At 38.6% G+C, this 16591-nt stretch overlaps 1 protein-coding gene across 1 annotated transcript in view; it reads right to left on the reverse strand.

Moving 5' to 3' along the window:
* PRMT3 (protein arginine methyltransferase 3) overlaps positions 1-16591 on the reverse strand; it is a 93188-nt gene that overhangs the window by 48611 nt on the left and 27986 nt on the right. Inside the window, exons 9-10 of the mRNA XM_058161233.1 lie at positions 16018-16139; positions 9545-9644 (exon numbers count right to left, since the gene is read on the reverse strand). Of these exons, the coding sequence (XP_058017216.1) occupies positions 9545-9644; positions 16018-16139 (222 nt within the window). The remainder of the gene's footprint in view (positions 1-9544; positions 9645-16017; positions 16140-16591) is intronic.

Consider the following 16591-nt stretch of genomic DNA (forward strand, 5'->3'; position numbering starts at 1 on the left):
TTCTCTCTGCACAAGGAGACCCAAGATGTCTGCTGTTCCTCTTTCTGCACTGCACTCCCCTCCCCCCACATGTATGTGAAGGCTGTTCTGAAAATCAAGGAATCCTCCACGAAAATGTGTCACATAGCACGGAAAGATATAATGAAAATTGGGTATTACACCCCTGGGAAGGAGAAATGTTTTCTGCTAGGACAAAGCCATCACTGGAAGCAACCAATTATTGCACTAATACATCATTACCTTTCTCAGTCATGCTATAAAAAGCAGACCACCGATAAAATAACTGGTGTTTCTTAGCTCTCACTGTTCTCTTCTGATATTTTCCAGGCTGATACTGCAATTTTTACTTCAACCATCCAAACTCTCTTATGCAATATCATGACCTGTAAGCTGCTAAGGGGTTGTCCGTCATATTGAATCAAGTCATTCATCATCAATCTCAAAATGTTTTGCTCTATGTGTGGTGTTAATCTCTGCTGTAATTTAGAATGTAATTTCACAGGCTGCTGCCTCACCGGTAGGGGTGCCATCTGGAAAGAGAATTATACCTGACATTTTTGGTGTATGATGCTTGGAGACTCCTGCTTCCACATAGACAAGGTGCAAATTTAAAAAATAATTTTTAAAAAAGAGTCGCATTATTAATTCAAAATTAATTAAAGCAAAGTATTCTGTACTGCACAGATTTGTGAGCAGAATGCTAATGATTGAAAGTAGCAACCAAATGAAGACATACAAATGGCCAGCTTTTTCTTAGACGAACAAAGAAAGGGTATTTTATTATTGCATATTATAGAAGTTTTCAACTTTTTAAAATATTTGTTAGTGCTTATAGCAGATAGAATAAAGTTATAAGGACTTTGTGAGTTATATTTGCATAGTTGGGTGACAGAAGTGTATCTGTATATCAAAATTAAGAGAAACAGAAATAAACCATTGGAATACTGGCTGTTGAACAAAAATGCTCCTTCATTCAATTTTATCTCTAGAGAGCAAGTTTGCAATTTCAAGTTCGTTTCAAATAAAATTGTTGTATGGATGTGCAACAAAAGACTTAAAGATTTTTTTTAAAAAAGCCTTTAAGTCCAAACTGAATTTCTAAAAAAAAAAAAAAATTTCCCCAAAACCTTGGAAAAAGCCATAGGCTTAGTTCAACTCATTTATAATTATCTTTTATTCTGCTTTCAAAACATTTTTGGTATTATTATTGCATTTCATACTGTCTTACATATTTTAATGCTATGCTACCGCTGATATCTAAGATAAGATAGAGAAGAGAATCTTTATTGTCATTTTTAAGCAAGGTAAACTATTTAAGAATATTCCAATACAATTAACTTTAGTTTTCTGAACACTCATTTTCTGTCCGTTTTCTACCTACTTCACACACATGGGTTCTAATATGATTTCTTCAGTGATTCTACTGATCCCAAGAAATGTCTTCCATGTCTTTCCACACCACATTATTTCCTTCAAATTGCTTCATAGTGTCTATCAGAACTGGACAAATACCAGTCCTGACCTATGGTGCGGCAGGCCCAGCGGCGATGGGACAGCAGGCAGAGATGGTGCAACAGATGGCAGCAGGATGTCCTCAACGAACTGCTCGACGAACAGGGCAGGCAGTGGTGGAATCAACCAATTCTCTGCACTTTAACAAACAGTTTGGCCTAACTGGTTGAATCCCACCTCTCTGATTGGCAGTTGGATCAGCCTCCCAGGATACTGCCAATTATTTGCCTGTTGCCGTTGCTGCCGCACCAACTCCTCCCTCCCCCCAGGTATGGCTGATGCAACATTCAGTGCACCACAATTTTCACCCACCTTGGGGGTGGGGGAAGGAAGTGTGTCTTACACTCCGAAAAATACAGTATACAGATACATACATACATGTGCACATACCTACACATGTGTGTTCATGTGTGTCTATATGTACGCCTAGCACTGACTGCAAGGAAGCGATCCTTATACTTTAGAAGAAGAATTCTGCCCCTGGATTTAACACGGTCTTCTCTTTGCACTAATTCCTACTTGTAGCGACATTTAAATCATCAAGATGTGAAGAAAAATACACTCAAGTGCCTCTCCCAAGGGTATGTGCTGAGTGAATTGTCTCCCTTTATGAATAAAATGAATATTCGGAAAGTCTAGCACCAGTATGCTGCACAGCATTTTACAGCTTACTATTTGTAAAATCACTCTAATTAGCGTTAAACATAATTTCCTCTTAAAATTCTATACCTCACAGGAACAGAAGTACAATTCAGTCTGGATTGAAGTCTGCTCATTTGATATATCACTATCAATGTTGTCTTACTAGCAATAGCCTACTTGCAATATACATCAGCAATTTTGTTCAGCTTCTTAAAAAAGTCCCTTTTTGTAATGGATTGTAACTTTGAGCACTCATCGAAGTATTCAGGTACTTTGAGGTTTTTAAGAAGAGACTGGAGTGTCTGGAATGGTGTAGGGTCTCCTGCTTGAGCAGGGGGTTGGACTAGAAGACCTCCAAGGTTCCTTCAATTCTGTCATTTTGTTACTCTGGATTCTATCTATATACAAAAATAATTTCCCATATGTGCATGCATGCTTTCTTTTAAATACTATTATTTATTTTTTTAATTATTTATTTGATTTTTATACCGCCCTTCTCCCAAAAGACTCAGGGCGGTTTACAGCCAACATAAAAACAAAATTATAAACAAAATTAAAAACATTTTAAAAATCTTATTCAATTTGGCTAACCCCATTTAAAACTATAATAAAAAATGATAAAAAGCCCCAATTAAAAATCGTAGTGTATTAGCCCAGCCCTGCGCGGTAAAACAGAAAGGTCTTGAGTTCACGGCGGAAGGTCCGGAGGTCGGGGAGTAATCGTAACCCCAAAGGAAGCTCATTCCAGAGGGTAGGTGCTTGCACAGAGAAGGCTCTCCCCCTGGGGGTCGCCAGCTGACATTGTTTGGCTGACGGCACCTTGAGGAGACCCTCCCTGTGTGAGCGCACAGGTCGGTGGGAGGCTATCGGCGACAGCAGGTGGTCCCGTAAATAGCCCGGTCCTATGCCATGGAGCGCTTTAAAGGTGATAACCAACACCTTGAATTGCACACAGAAGACCACCGGCAACCAGTGCAGCTTGCGCAGGAGAGGTGTTATATGGGAGCCACGAGTAGCTCCCTCTATTACCCACGCAGCCGCATTCTGGACCAGTTGGAGCCTCCGGGTGCTCTTCAAGGGGAGCCCCATGTAGAGAGTGTTACAGTAGTCCAGGTGGGAAGTGACGAGGGCATGAGTGACCGTGCATAGGGAATTCCGATCTATGAAGGGGCACAACTGGCGTATCAGGCACACCTGATAAAAAGCTCCCCTGGCGACGGCCGTCATATGTTCTTCTAACGACAGCCGAGCATCCAGGAGAATGCCCAAGTTGCGAACCCTCTCCATAGGGGCCAATGACTCTAACAGTCAGCGATGGAACTAGCTGGCTGTACCGGGTTGCCGGGATGCCGGCATCCACAGCCACTCAGTCTTGGAGGGATTGAGTCGAGTACTTAATGGCTATGATAAAATATGACGAAATACTAGGGTAAAAGATTTCAAATGGATGTTATTGTGTCGTTATTTCCTGTCATTTTAGACACAATAGTTACAATAATTAAAAATATAACCATTTGCCACATAATATTTTGGCACATTTAAAATTATGGCTCCATATTCTTCTCCAGAAACACTACACTACTAACCAGAGCATATAAAACATTTGCTAGACCAATTCTTGAATACAGCTCGCCTGTCTGGAACCCATACCTCATTTCGGACATTAATACAATTGAGCGTGTCCAGAAATATTTTACAAGAAGAGTTCTCCACTCCTCTGATAACAACAAAATACCTTATGCCACCAGATTTGAAATCCTGGGTTTAGAAAATTTAGAACTCCGCCGCCTTAGACACGACGTGAGCTTAACTCATAGAATCATCTGTTACAACATCCTTCCTGTTGAAGACTACTTCAGCTTCAATCACAACAATACACAAGCACACAATAGATTTAAGCTTAATGTGAACCGCTCCAATCTTGATTGCAGAAAATATGACTTCAGAAACAGAGTTGTTAATGCCTGGAATGCACTACCTAATTCTGTGGTCTCTTCTCAAAATCCCCAAAGCTTTAACCAAAAACTATCTACTATTGACCTCACCCCATTCCTAAGAGTTTTGTAAGGGACGTGCATAAGAGCACCAACATGCCTACCGTTCCTGTCCTAATATTCCCTTTGATTGTATCCAATTTCATATAGTTATTACATACTTATGATTATATATATGTTTATATATCATATAGTTATTTCATGCTTATGCTTATATATAATGTTGTGACAAATAAATAAAATATTTATGCAACGCACATTTCTATTCTTACCATCCATTCAGATATGATAACATCAACTTTTTCAACAGGTATATCAACTTCTTCAATTCTTCCTTTGATCAAATAAATACTGTCTTCAAGTCCATTGAGCCTGCAAGGCAAAGGGCAAGGGCATGTTACATGTTTTCTAATTATGTTTTACCTGGAAGCACTTCATCATTACCATTAATAAGTATTTGTAGTAACAGAGAACTGTTCCACAAGTATTTTTTGCTAGTCTGGCTACACAGTCTGTACTCAAGAATTGCAAATTACACTTGCATAGGAATCCCCTGTATGATTTTAAATGAGATACTACGGAATACAGTACTGAAGAATCTAGAATGTTGTCCTTATGAGACATTAAGAGAATAAACTGTGTTATATTAATAAATGATTGCATATCTCGGACAACAATTTTCTGATACTGTTACAATGCTTATGGAAGCAGTAGTTACTTTCCTAAACTATTAAAAAGCATCCTTGAGACCCAGAAGGCTAAAAACAGTGCAGCTATCTGGAAGAAATGCTGCATTTCCCTGGGATGTCTTCTTCCATTGCTGGTTAATGACTTTTTTTCTTAGGAGAAAATCAGCGGTATATGAACCCAAGCAAATATTTAAACATGAAGTTGCTGATTTTCTACTGAACTCCAAATCCTGCTAGCCTGGGCTACTAACAGATAGGGGAGGGTGTGTTTGTGGATCTCCACAGGTCAGTCCAAAACATCCATTCTTGTCCAAGATACAATGCACACTTAAAATGAATATTATGCTCATTTCAATATGAACAATACATTTGCACAGATGCAAATTTAGTTATTTTCAGAAAGGAAATAGGTAACAGAAAACGTAAACTACCGTATATACTCGAGTATAAGCCGACCCGAATATAAGCCGAGGTACCTAATTTTACCACAAAAACTGGGAAAAACTATTGACTCGAGTATAAGCCGAGGGTGGGAAATGAGGCAGCTACTGGTCAATGTAAAAAATAAAGATAGAGCCAAGTAAAATAACATGAATATTTATTTGAACGAAAAACAATAAAAGTGCAAAAGGGGGTCCCCAAAAAGAATATGGTATCAAAAATACAGTATCTTTAAAAGTAACAGCAACCAAGCTAACGAGAGCTAAAATCCCTCAAAACTCTCCTCCTCATCATCTGTTTGTCCAAACAGAGCTTCAGCTACTTCAGCGTCTGTGATGTTATCCGCATATACGTTGTCATCATCACTGAGTTCACAGTCGTCATCATCACTGCTGTCACCCTCATACAATGCGCTGTCTTCACTGCCATCCATAGCATTACTAATGCCACATTTCTTGAAGGCACGTTGCACCATGTCCTCTGGAATATCTTCCCATGCATCACGAACCCACTGTGCTATTAGTTGTATGTCTGGCTTTCTCAGATTTCCAACTTTTGTCAGTTGAGCTTGACCAGATGTCATCCATTCATGCCACATCCTTCGCACACGGTCCTTGAAAGGTTTATTTAAACTGACATCTAGGGGCTGCAATACAGATGTAAGCCCACCTGGAATAACGGCCAAAGTGACTTGAGATGACTTTGCCAATTTTTTTATGTCATCAGATATGTGGGCTCTGAACATATCCCAAACTAACAGTGATGGTTTTTCTTTAAGGCTGCTCCTGGTCGTCCGTTCCAAATTTCTTCCAGCCATTTTTTGTTCCATCTTCATCCATCCAGCCTTTAACATGTGCACGCACTGTAATTCGTGGCGAATTTTACCTTTTAGGCAAGGTCTTTCTTTTAAAAATAATAACAGGCCTCAGCTTGGTTCCATTAGCCAAACATGACAGAACGACTGTGAAATGGTTTTCATTTCCTGTGGTTCTTAGTAAAATTGTTTTGTCTCCCAAACTTGCCACAGTTCTGTTGCTTGGAAGATCAAAGGTCATAGGCGTTTCATCCATATTTCCAATATCTTGAAGGTCATAGTTATGGATCCTTCTTTGTTTTATGATGAATGAATGGAATGACATCACTTTTCATCAAGGTCTTTTGGCAGCTTCTGTGCAATTAACTTTAGTTTTCTGAACACTCATTTTCTGTCCGTTTTCTACCTTCTTCACACACATGGGTTCCAATATGATTTCTTCAGTGATTCTACTGATCCCAAGAAATGTCTTCCATGTCTTTCCACACCACATTATTTCCTTCAAATTGCTTCATAGTGTCTGTCAGGACTGGACAAATACCAGTCCTGACCTATGGTGCGGCAGGCCCAGCGGCGATGGGACAGCAGGCAGAAATGGTGCAGCAGATGGCAGCAGGATGTCCTCAATGAACTGCTCGACGAACAGGGCAGGCAGTGGTGGAATCAACCAATTCTCTGCACTTTAACAAACAGTTTGGCCTAACTGGTTGAATCCCACCTCTCTGATTGGCAGTTGGATCAGCCTCCCAGGATACTGCCAATTATTTGCCTGTTGCCGTTGCTGCTGCCGCACCAACTCCCTCCCCTCTCCCCCCAGGTATGGCTGATGTAACATTCAGTGCACCACAATTTTCACCCACCTTGAGGGTGGGGGGAGGAAGTGTGTCTTATACTCCGAAAAATACAGTATACAGATACATACATACATGTGCACATACCTACACATGTGTGTTCATGTGTGTCTATATGTACGCCTAGCACTGACTGCAAGGAAACGATCCTTATACTTTAGAAGAAGAATTCTGCCCCTGGATTTAACACGGTCTTCTCTTTGCACTAATTCCTACTTGGAGCGACATTTAAATCATCAAGATGTGAAGAAAAATACACTCAAGTGCCTCTCCCAAGGGTATGTGCTGAGTGAATTGTCTCCCTTTATGAATAAAATGAATATTCGGAAAGCCTAGCACCAGTATGCTGCACAGCATTTTACAGCTTACTATTTGTAAAATCACTCTAATTAGCGTTAAACATAATTTCCTCTTAAAATTCTATACCTCACAGGAACAGAAGTACAATTCAGTCTGGATTGAAGTCTGCTCATTTGATATAGCACTATCAATGTTGTCTTACTAGCAATAGCCTACTTGCAATATACACCAGCAATTTTGTTCAGCTTCTTAAAAAAGTCCCTTTTTGTAATGGCATTGTAACTTTGAGCACTCATCGAAGTATTCAGGTACTTTGAGGTTTTTAAGAAGAGACTGGAGTGTCTGGAATGGTGTAGGGTCTCCTGCTTGAGCAGGGGGTTGGACTAGAAGACCTCCAAGGTTCCTTCAATTCTGTCATTTTGTTACTCTGGATTTTATCTATATACAAAAATAATTTCCCATATGTGCATGCATGCTTTCTTTTAAATACTATTATTTATTTATTTAATTATTTATTTGATTTTTATACCGCCCTTCTCCCAAAAGACTCAGGGCGGTTTACAGCCAACATAAAAACAAATTTATAAACAAAATTAAAAACATTTTAAAAATCTTATTCAATTTGGCTAACCTCATTTAAAACTATAATAAAAAATGATAAAAAGCCCCAATTAAAAACCATAGTGTATTAGCCCAGCCCTGCGCAGTAAAACAGAAAGGTCTTGAGTTCACGGCGGAAGGTCCGGATGTCGGGGAATAATCGTAACCCCAGAGGAAGCTCATTCCAGAGGGTAGGTGCTCGCACAGAGAAGGCTCTCCCCCTGGGGGTCGCCAGCCGACATTGTTTGGCTGACGGCACCTTGAGGAGACCCTCCCTGTGTGAGCGCACAGGTCGGTGGGAGGCTATCGGCGACAGCAGGCGGTCCCGTAAATAGCCCGGTCCTATGCCATGGAGCGCTTTAAAGGTGGTAACCAACACCTTGAATTGCACCCAGAAGACCACCGGCAACCAGTGCAGCTTGCGCAGGAGAGGTGTTATATGGGAGCCACGAGTAGCTCCCTCTATTACTCGCGCAGCCGCATTCTGGACCAGTTGGAGCCTCCGGGTGCTCTTCAAGGGGAGCCCCATGTAGAGAGCGTTACAGTAGTCCAGGCGGGAAGTGACGAGGGCATGAGTGACCGTGCATAGGGAATCCCGGTCTATGAAGGGGCACAACTGGCGTATCAGGCGCACCTGATAAAAAGCTCCTCTGGCGACGGCCGTCATATGTTCTTCTAACGACAGCCGAGCATCCAGGAGAATGCCCAAGTTGCGATCCCTCTCCATAGGGGCCAATGACTCGGCTCTAACAGTCAGTGATGGAACTAGCTGGCTGTACCGGGTTGCCGGGATCCACAGCTACTCAGTCTTGGAGGGATTGAGTCGAGTACTTAATGGCTATGATAAAATATGATGAAATACTAGGGTAAAAGATTTCAAATGGATGTTATTGTGTCGTTATTTCCTTCATTTTAGACACAATAGTTACAATAATTAAAAATATAACCATTTGCCACATAATATTTTGGCACATTTGAAATTATGGCTCCATATTCTTCTCCAGAAACACTACACTACTAACCAGAGCATATAAAACATTTGCTAGACCAATTCTTGAATACAGTTCGCCTGTCTGGAACCCATACCTCATTTCGGACATGAATACAATTGAGCGTGTCCAGAAATATTTTACAAGAAGAGTTCCCCACTCCTCTGATCACAACAAAATACCTTATGCCACCAGATTTGAAATCCTGAGTTTAGAAAATTTAGAACTCCGCCGCCTTAGACACGACCTGAGCTTAACTCATAGAATCATCTGTTACAACGTCCTTCCTGTTGAAGACTACTTCAGCTTCAATCACAACAATACACAAGCACACAATAGATTTAAGCTTAATGTGAACCGCTCCAATCTTGATTGCAGAAAATATGACTTCAGAAACAGAGTTGTTAATGCCTGAAATGCACTACCTAATTCTGTGGTCTCTTCTCAAAATCCCCAAAGCTTTAACCAAAAACTATCTACTATTGACCTCACCCATTCCTAAGAGTTTTGTAAGGGGCGTGCATAAGAGCACCAACATGCCTACCGTTCCTGTCCTAATGTTCCCTTTGATTGTATCCAATTTCATATAGTTATTACATACTTATGATTATATATATGTTTATATATCATATAGTTATTTCATGCTTATGCTTATATATAATGTTGTGACAAATAAATAAAATATTTACGCAATGCACATTTCTATTCTTACCATCCATTCAGATATGATAACATCAACTTTTTCAACAGGTATATCAACTTCTTCAATTCTTCCTTTGATCAAATAAATACTGTCTTCAAGTCCATTGAGCCTGCAAGGCAAAGGGCAAGGGCATGTTACATGTTTTCTAATTATGTTTTACCTGGAAGCACTCCATCATTACCATTAATAAGTACTTGTAATAACAGAGAACTGTTCCACAAGTATTTTTTGCTAGTCTGGCTACACAGTCTGTACTCAAGAATTGCAAATTACACTTGCATAGGAATCCCCTGTATGATTTTAAATGAGATACTACGGAATACAGTACTGAAGAATCTAGAATGTTGTCCTTATGAGACATTAAGAGAATAAACTGTGTTATATTAATAAATGATTGCATATCTCGGACAACAATTTTCTGATACTGTTACAATGCTTATGGAAGCAGTAGTTACTTTCCTAAACTATTGAAAAGCATCCTTGAGACCCAGAAGGCTAAAAACAGTGCAGCTATCTGGAAGAAATGCTGCATTTCCCTGGGATGTCTTCTTCCATTGCTGGTTAATGACTTTTTTTCTTAGGAGAAAATCAGCGGTATATGAACCCAAGCAAATATTTAAACATGAAGTTGCTGATTTTCTACTGAACTCCAAATCCTGCTAGCCTGGGCTACTAACAGATAGGGGAGGGTGTGTTTGTGGATCTCCACAGGTCAGTCCAAAACATCCATTCTTGTCCAAGATACAATGCACACTTAAAATGTGTATTATGCTCATTTCAATATGAACAATACATTTGCACAGATGCAAATTTAGTTATTTTCAGAAAGGAAATAGGTAACAGAAAACGTAAACTACTTATGCAAATGTAAAGGAAAAACAAAAAAAGTGAATACTGTAGTGTGGAGTCCTTGGTGCTCTCTGAACTTGGTGGTTTTCTTGAAGATTGTTCGTTACCAAATTAGATAATATCATCGGTGCACCACCAAGTTCAGAGAGCACCAAGGACCCCACATGGTTCAGCCTTGAGCCACAAATATTCTCTACTACTAAGTATTGTAGGTTTGTATCTAAAGCATTCAAAAAGGGCTTTTTGCATAGTTCGTTAGTATGAGTGAAGGACCTCTTCTCAAAACATTAAAGCAGTCACATCCTTAGGAAATTTATGTAGTTACTTCAAACATGCATAGGTTTGCATATAGATGCCCAGGTGATTGGAATGCCAGAGACATGAAGGGCTGGCTATACAAGAATCTGTATATACAAAAATAAAAAAAAAACAGCGGGGGGAAAAACACATAAGGATTCCAAAGGCTGCTTTAATGCTGTGAAGAGACTAACACTAATTTGCAATAATGTATTTTGCAGTTCTTTCAAATGCTTTGGAAAGCCTCAATAAGTATTCACATCTCTTATTTGATTTTATACATCCCATCAATTAGAAGCTACCAAAATTCAACAGATGATTTCAAAACATGCTCATATGTTGCAAAGCAATTGGTCTGCTTCTTACAATTATGTTAAATGAATTACAGTTTAATTCAAGTTTTAACTATAAGATCAGAGACAAATATAAATTTGCTTTGGTGACAGGAGGGAAAACCTGGGAGAGAAAAATATAATAGTCAAATGTGCTTTAACCAAATATTCATAATTTTTGGACCTAGTGGAATACACTGAAGTGTTCTGCAAGCTTTTTTTATATTTCCTTTCACAAAATGATTTTTTAAACTGTTGATAAATGGAAGTTTTAACCAGTCCTTTCCATAGATGACACAACTAAGTTATAGTAAAGTAACTGATGTTTATGTGTTTGTGAAAAGAATAATCTTAGTTAACTGCAGTATTTTAGCTGAAGCATGATGCAAGGAAACTCAAGATTAAGTTACTAGCACTTACTTTCTCTGAAGCGCAATTTATCAATCTTTCTTTCTTATGCCATTGTCGTGACAGCTAATACCAGACAGGACAATATAATTATTCACACCACTGGGATTTATTTCTCTATCACAATGATTATCTAAATTCTTTCTTAAACATTTATTATACTACAATCACCTTACATCTGATGTGTAACAGAAGTCAGTAACCTCATAACAATTTTAGCATTTTAGTGGATAAACACCATAGAAAAGCAAGCTATGGGTGAAAAGCTTCATGAACTCCATAATGCCATTACCAAACATAAAATATTAGCTAAATTTGGATGCTTTGGCAATATTTACACTGAAATTAATTACTGGCATCCAAACAAGAGTAATGATGAAACGATAAAAAAAGAAAATAATCCAGAACTATTATGAAAATTTGTATGCTCAATGAAGAACTATCAGAGGATAAAATAAAACAATATTTGGAAGAAGCCAGGCTGCCTTTAGTGCCTGAAAAAGTAAGAACTATGTTAAACGAAAAGATAACAATGTTTGAACTAACTGAGGCGATTAAGAGTCAGAAGAACAATAAAACACCAGGACCAGACGGCCTACCAGCAGAAGTTTATAAACAATTACAAGATATCCCAGGACAGTCAATGCTGGAAGTCTATAATTAAGCCTCGTTAGAAGCTAAGATACCAATATCCTGGACGGAAGCAAATATTACACTTATACCAAAAAAAGATGCAGATTTATTGCAAATTAAAAATTATAGAACAATCTCACTTCTAAATGTGGACTATAAAATTTATGCATCAATAATAGATGAAAGATTAAAGAGATTATTGAATGAATTTATACACTCAGATCAAAATGGATTTTTGCCTAAGAGATACAATTAAAAACAACATGAGAATAATTTTGAATACGTTGGAATATTATGAAGCACATTCTGAAAAACAAATGGCACTGATTGTTTTAGATGCGCAGAAAGCATTTGATAATGTAAATTGGCAATTTATGATAAGGCAATTAAAATACATGGAATTTGGTGAAAAATTTACTAATATGATCAAGGCAATATATACCAAACAAACTGCAAACATGATTGTAAACAGGGACATAACAGATAATATTAAAAAAGGCAGGGATGTCCACTGTCCCCTTTACTATTCATTTTGACATTGGAAGTGTTAAACAGAAATATTCAGCAGGACACAGAAATAAAAGGGATGGAGATAAAAAAAGAAAAATACAAACCACAGGCATTTGCAGATGACCTGGTATTTATCATAGAGGAACCGCAAACTGGACCCAAATTAATGAAGAAAATAGATGACTATGGGGAAGTTGCAGGATTAAAATTAAACAAAGAGAAAACTAAAATTCTAGTCAAAAACCTCACAAATAAACAGAAAATTTCAAACGAGTCCTTAACACGAGGAATGACACCAGACCCATACTCACGAGGTCCACACAGGATGTCACCACCGCACATCCACCCAGAAAGCAGACCCAAACCCACACTGATCATGAAGCACGACCAAGGACCAGAAGCCAGACTGCAGCTGCAACATTAGCCATTTCAAACCCCTCCAATCCATACATGCAGCAGACTGACACCCACTATGAAGATGTAGCACGACCACAAAGCCAAACAACAGCTATGCAGCTCACCAGCTCAAATTCCCCTGCAACACAGACTAAATTGAGCACAACCAAGCCCCCACCCAAACAGGACACACCCCCAGCCAATCAGAGAACAAAAAAACCCCCAGCCAATCAGAGCACAGCCAAGCTCCCACCCAATCAGTTCAAACCCCCACTAGCAGTTAAAAGGAAGAAACAGCTGCGATCACACATTGCTCCCAGAAGCACGAAGCACAAAGCTGAAGCCTGAAGATGACGAATGAGATTTCGTCGAAGCGTCATAAGACACTTCCAATTTTACGGGAGAAAACCCGAACAACCAAAGACCTACATATATATATGTCTTTGGTTCAGAAAACCTCAGAAAACATATATATATATATATATATATATATATATATATATATATATATATATATATATATATATATATATATATATATATATATATATATATATATATATATATATGCGTACATATATACATATATATATACATATATATACACATACATACATACATCACCTTGACGTGTGCCTTTTGTTTATTGAGAAACAAATAGGAGATGAAGCAATATATCATGATAGATGCAGTAGTGAAGGACGACAAGAAGCTAAGCTGGCCAAGCAAGGAGAACCAAATTCAACCCTCCATTATGGCAATAAGACAGGAGAAGCACACACTTTTTTCTTCTCTCAACACACTGACAGGCAGCGACAGTCCTTTGGGAAGAGGGTCTCGCAGACTCCTATCTGCTTGATGCAATGAATGTGCAGCTTTGTGTGATAAAGTCACTCAGATTCACCTGTCTCAACTCTTCATAGGCAGAGTTCAATGTGGCGACTGGGACAGTATTTTGTCATTTTAGCTGGGATTTATTTTGGCTACTGGAGCGTAAAGAAGTGATAGGGTTCTCTCCAATATGCCCTCAGCCATCTACAGTTTGGATCCATGTCCCCCCCAGCTCTTTCAGAGAGCAGGAGAGGCGGCAACAGTCAGCTCCAGGAGATGATCAATGCTTCATTTTTGTAGGATGTACTATATCTGCAACTTTGAAAGAAGATGCAGTTCGCCCTTCGGCTTAAGTTTCTTTCTAACAGTTTCTTCCTCTTTTGGGCTTAAATAATATTTGGTCAATTGCTATATTCCTTCTCCAAGGTCATCAAGTTCTCTATAGACTGCTTCTTCCTGAACCTAGCCGTTTTTAATAATTATTATCTTGTTTCTAACCTTTCTTTCCTTGGGAAGGTTACGGAGACTTGGAGTCATTGTGAGAGCTCTCTGGAGAGAGATTATTTAGACTTGTTTCAAAGTGAGGCAGCACTAGTCCCTCTTGTGATTGACCTCTGTTGGGTCCTGGATGGAGGTAGTCTACCCCTAGTCTTTTAGAGCTCTCATCGGTCTTGATACAATTGACCATGGTATTCTTCTAAACTGCTTCTGAAGTTGGCAAAATGGAGGCACTGTTTTACCATTTCTACCTGATCAGGCAGTTCTAATTTATGCAGGTGGAGATGTCAGTCAAGTATTCACCCCCTTTAAATTACTGTAATGTACTATACTGGTAGCTCATGAATGCAGGAGGCTATGTATGTTCCAGGATAATGTTGCAGGATCCACTCTGGATCAGTCACCTCTGGTCCCAGTGACTGACTCAGATTGTATACTGGTACCTGCTTCTGAAGATCATACTTCAACAAATCCAGAATGTAGTCACCCTGTTGTCTTTCACCAAAGGTTATGTTCATTTTTACCAGCTTCCTATCAGATTTTCGGTGCAATTTAAACTCCTATTAACTCCTATTAAACTCAGCATAGCCTATGAACTCCTATCCTTCCATCATTGATATGTGATTTAGTAATGAGTTAGTTGCAAGATTTTTTCAAACCAGAATTGACTTGCCCGATATGTGTATCTTGAGAGAAACTGTTTATGATCCCTCAGTGTTTATCCCTCATAAAATGTGAAGTTTTTCAGTAAAATTCCCCAGGTAAATTATACTGGCTATCACTCTTTAGACACTATAAAAATTTTGGAAACTGAAGAATTTGGAGGCCCTATGTAATAGGATGCTTAATTTGATTTTTGACTGATATATAATAAATTATTAAAATTGGTTTTTATAGTTGTTTTAGACTTTTCAAGAATGTATTTTAAATACCCATTTTGCTATTATAACAGCTGAGTCTAGTGATTGTGACAGTCCAAAAATTAATAACATTTGTTAAACATAAAATAAACCGAAAATACAGATGCAGCCAAATGCATTGATACCCCTCCATTTTTGACAAGAAATAAGCCAAAACTGACAAGTAAACGGCATCCACCATTCTTCATTCCATACTCCATATAGCAGACGTTTTGCTTTTGATATATGACTTAACATATTCTTGCAAATAATAAATCAAATGATTTCCTATCTGTAAAATCATAGTGACAGCAGTGGGGAAGTACTGCTTTCAAAAAAGAAATAAACCAACCTTTCAAAGTGAGTGAGTACTTCTGTTCCCAATTGCTTGCAAATAAAATGATGCATTATAGGAGGAGTATTCACCGAACATTTATAACACTGACTTTTTTGAACAGCATAGTTATAATTTTACCCAGCAGAAAATAAAAAAGTAAAACATGGTCTACTTGCAGGTCCCAGGTCTCTACTAGAAGCCCAAGAATATCTGGATTCCATTTAGTTCAGGGGTCTCCAACCTTGGCAACTTTAAGCCTGGGGGGCTTTATCTCCCAGAATTCCCCAGCCAGCAAAGCTGGCTGGGGAAATCTAGAAGTTGAAGTCCGCCAGGCTTAAAGTTGCCAGGGTTGGAGACCCCTGATTTAGTTCCTAGGCTTGGAACAAAAATAGGTCTGATACGGCTGAAGTCCATTCAAAGTTCCTTTATTTTCTCTTTAAGCATTATCATATATTTGATTTTAATGAAGTCGAATCTGTAAAGGGTGCCTACCTAATGATGTCCATGGCTTGATAAATGATTTCAGATTGATCTACTCCTATCACCTTTTTTGCACCCGCTTTGGCAGCAAACATGGAAAGGATTCCAGTGCCACATCCAACATCTAGGACAATCTAATGAAGTGCAAAGAAGAAGAAAAAAGCAAGTTATTGCAATCAGATAATGGTTACAAAATAATGACGAAGGCATTGAATGATGTTACTAAATAGTATCTGTAACCAAAAATCTAGTCATGAATACTCAATATTAGTGAGAAATTTTAAAATATAACACTTAAAAATTCTGAATTCCTTAAAAGATATACCGTATTTTTCGGAGTATGAGACGCACCAGAGTATAAGATGCACCTTAGTTTTTGGGGAGAAAAATAAGAAAAAAGCTGATTGGTAGGTGGATTGGTCTCCCAGAATACCCCCAATCAGCTGTTCCCAGAGGTGAATTTTAGCAACAGGTTCCTTGGTTATGAGCTCTGTGCCTTGCTTTTTTTTTTTTTTTTTTGCTTTTTTTTCTGCCTCTGAAAGCCTCCGAAACAGAGCTTCAGAAAAAAAAGCCTCTGAAGCTCTGT

This window comes from Ahaetulla prasina, chromosome 1 (assembly GCF_028640845.1).
Source record: "Ahaetulla prasina isolate Xishuangbanna chromosome 1, ASM2864084v1, whole genome shotgun sequence".
Lineage (NCBI taxonomy): Eukaryota > Metazoa > Chordata > Lepidosauria > Squamata > Colubridae > Ahaetulla > Ahaetulla prasina.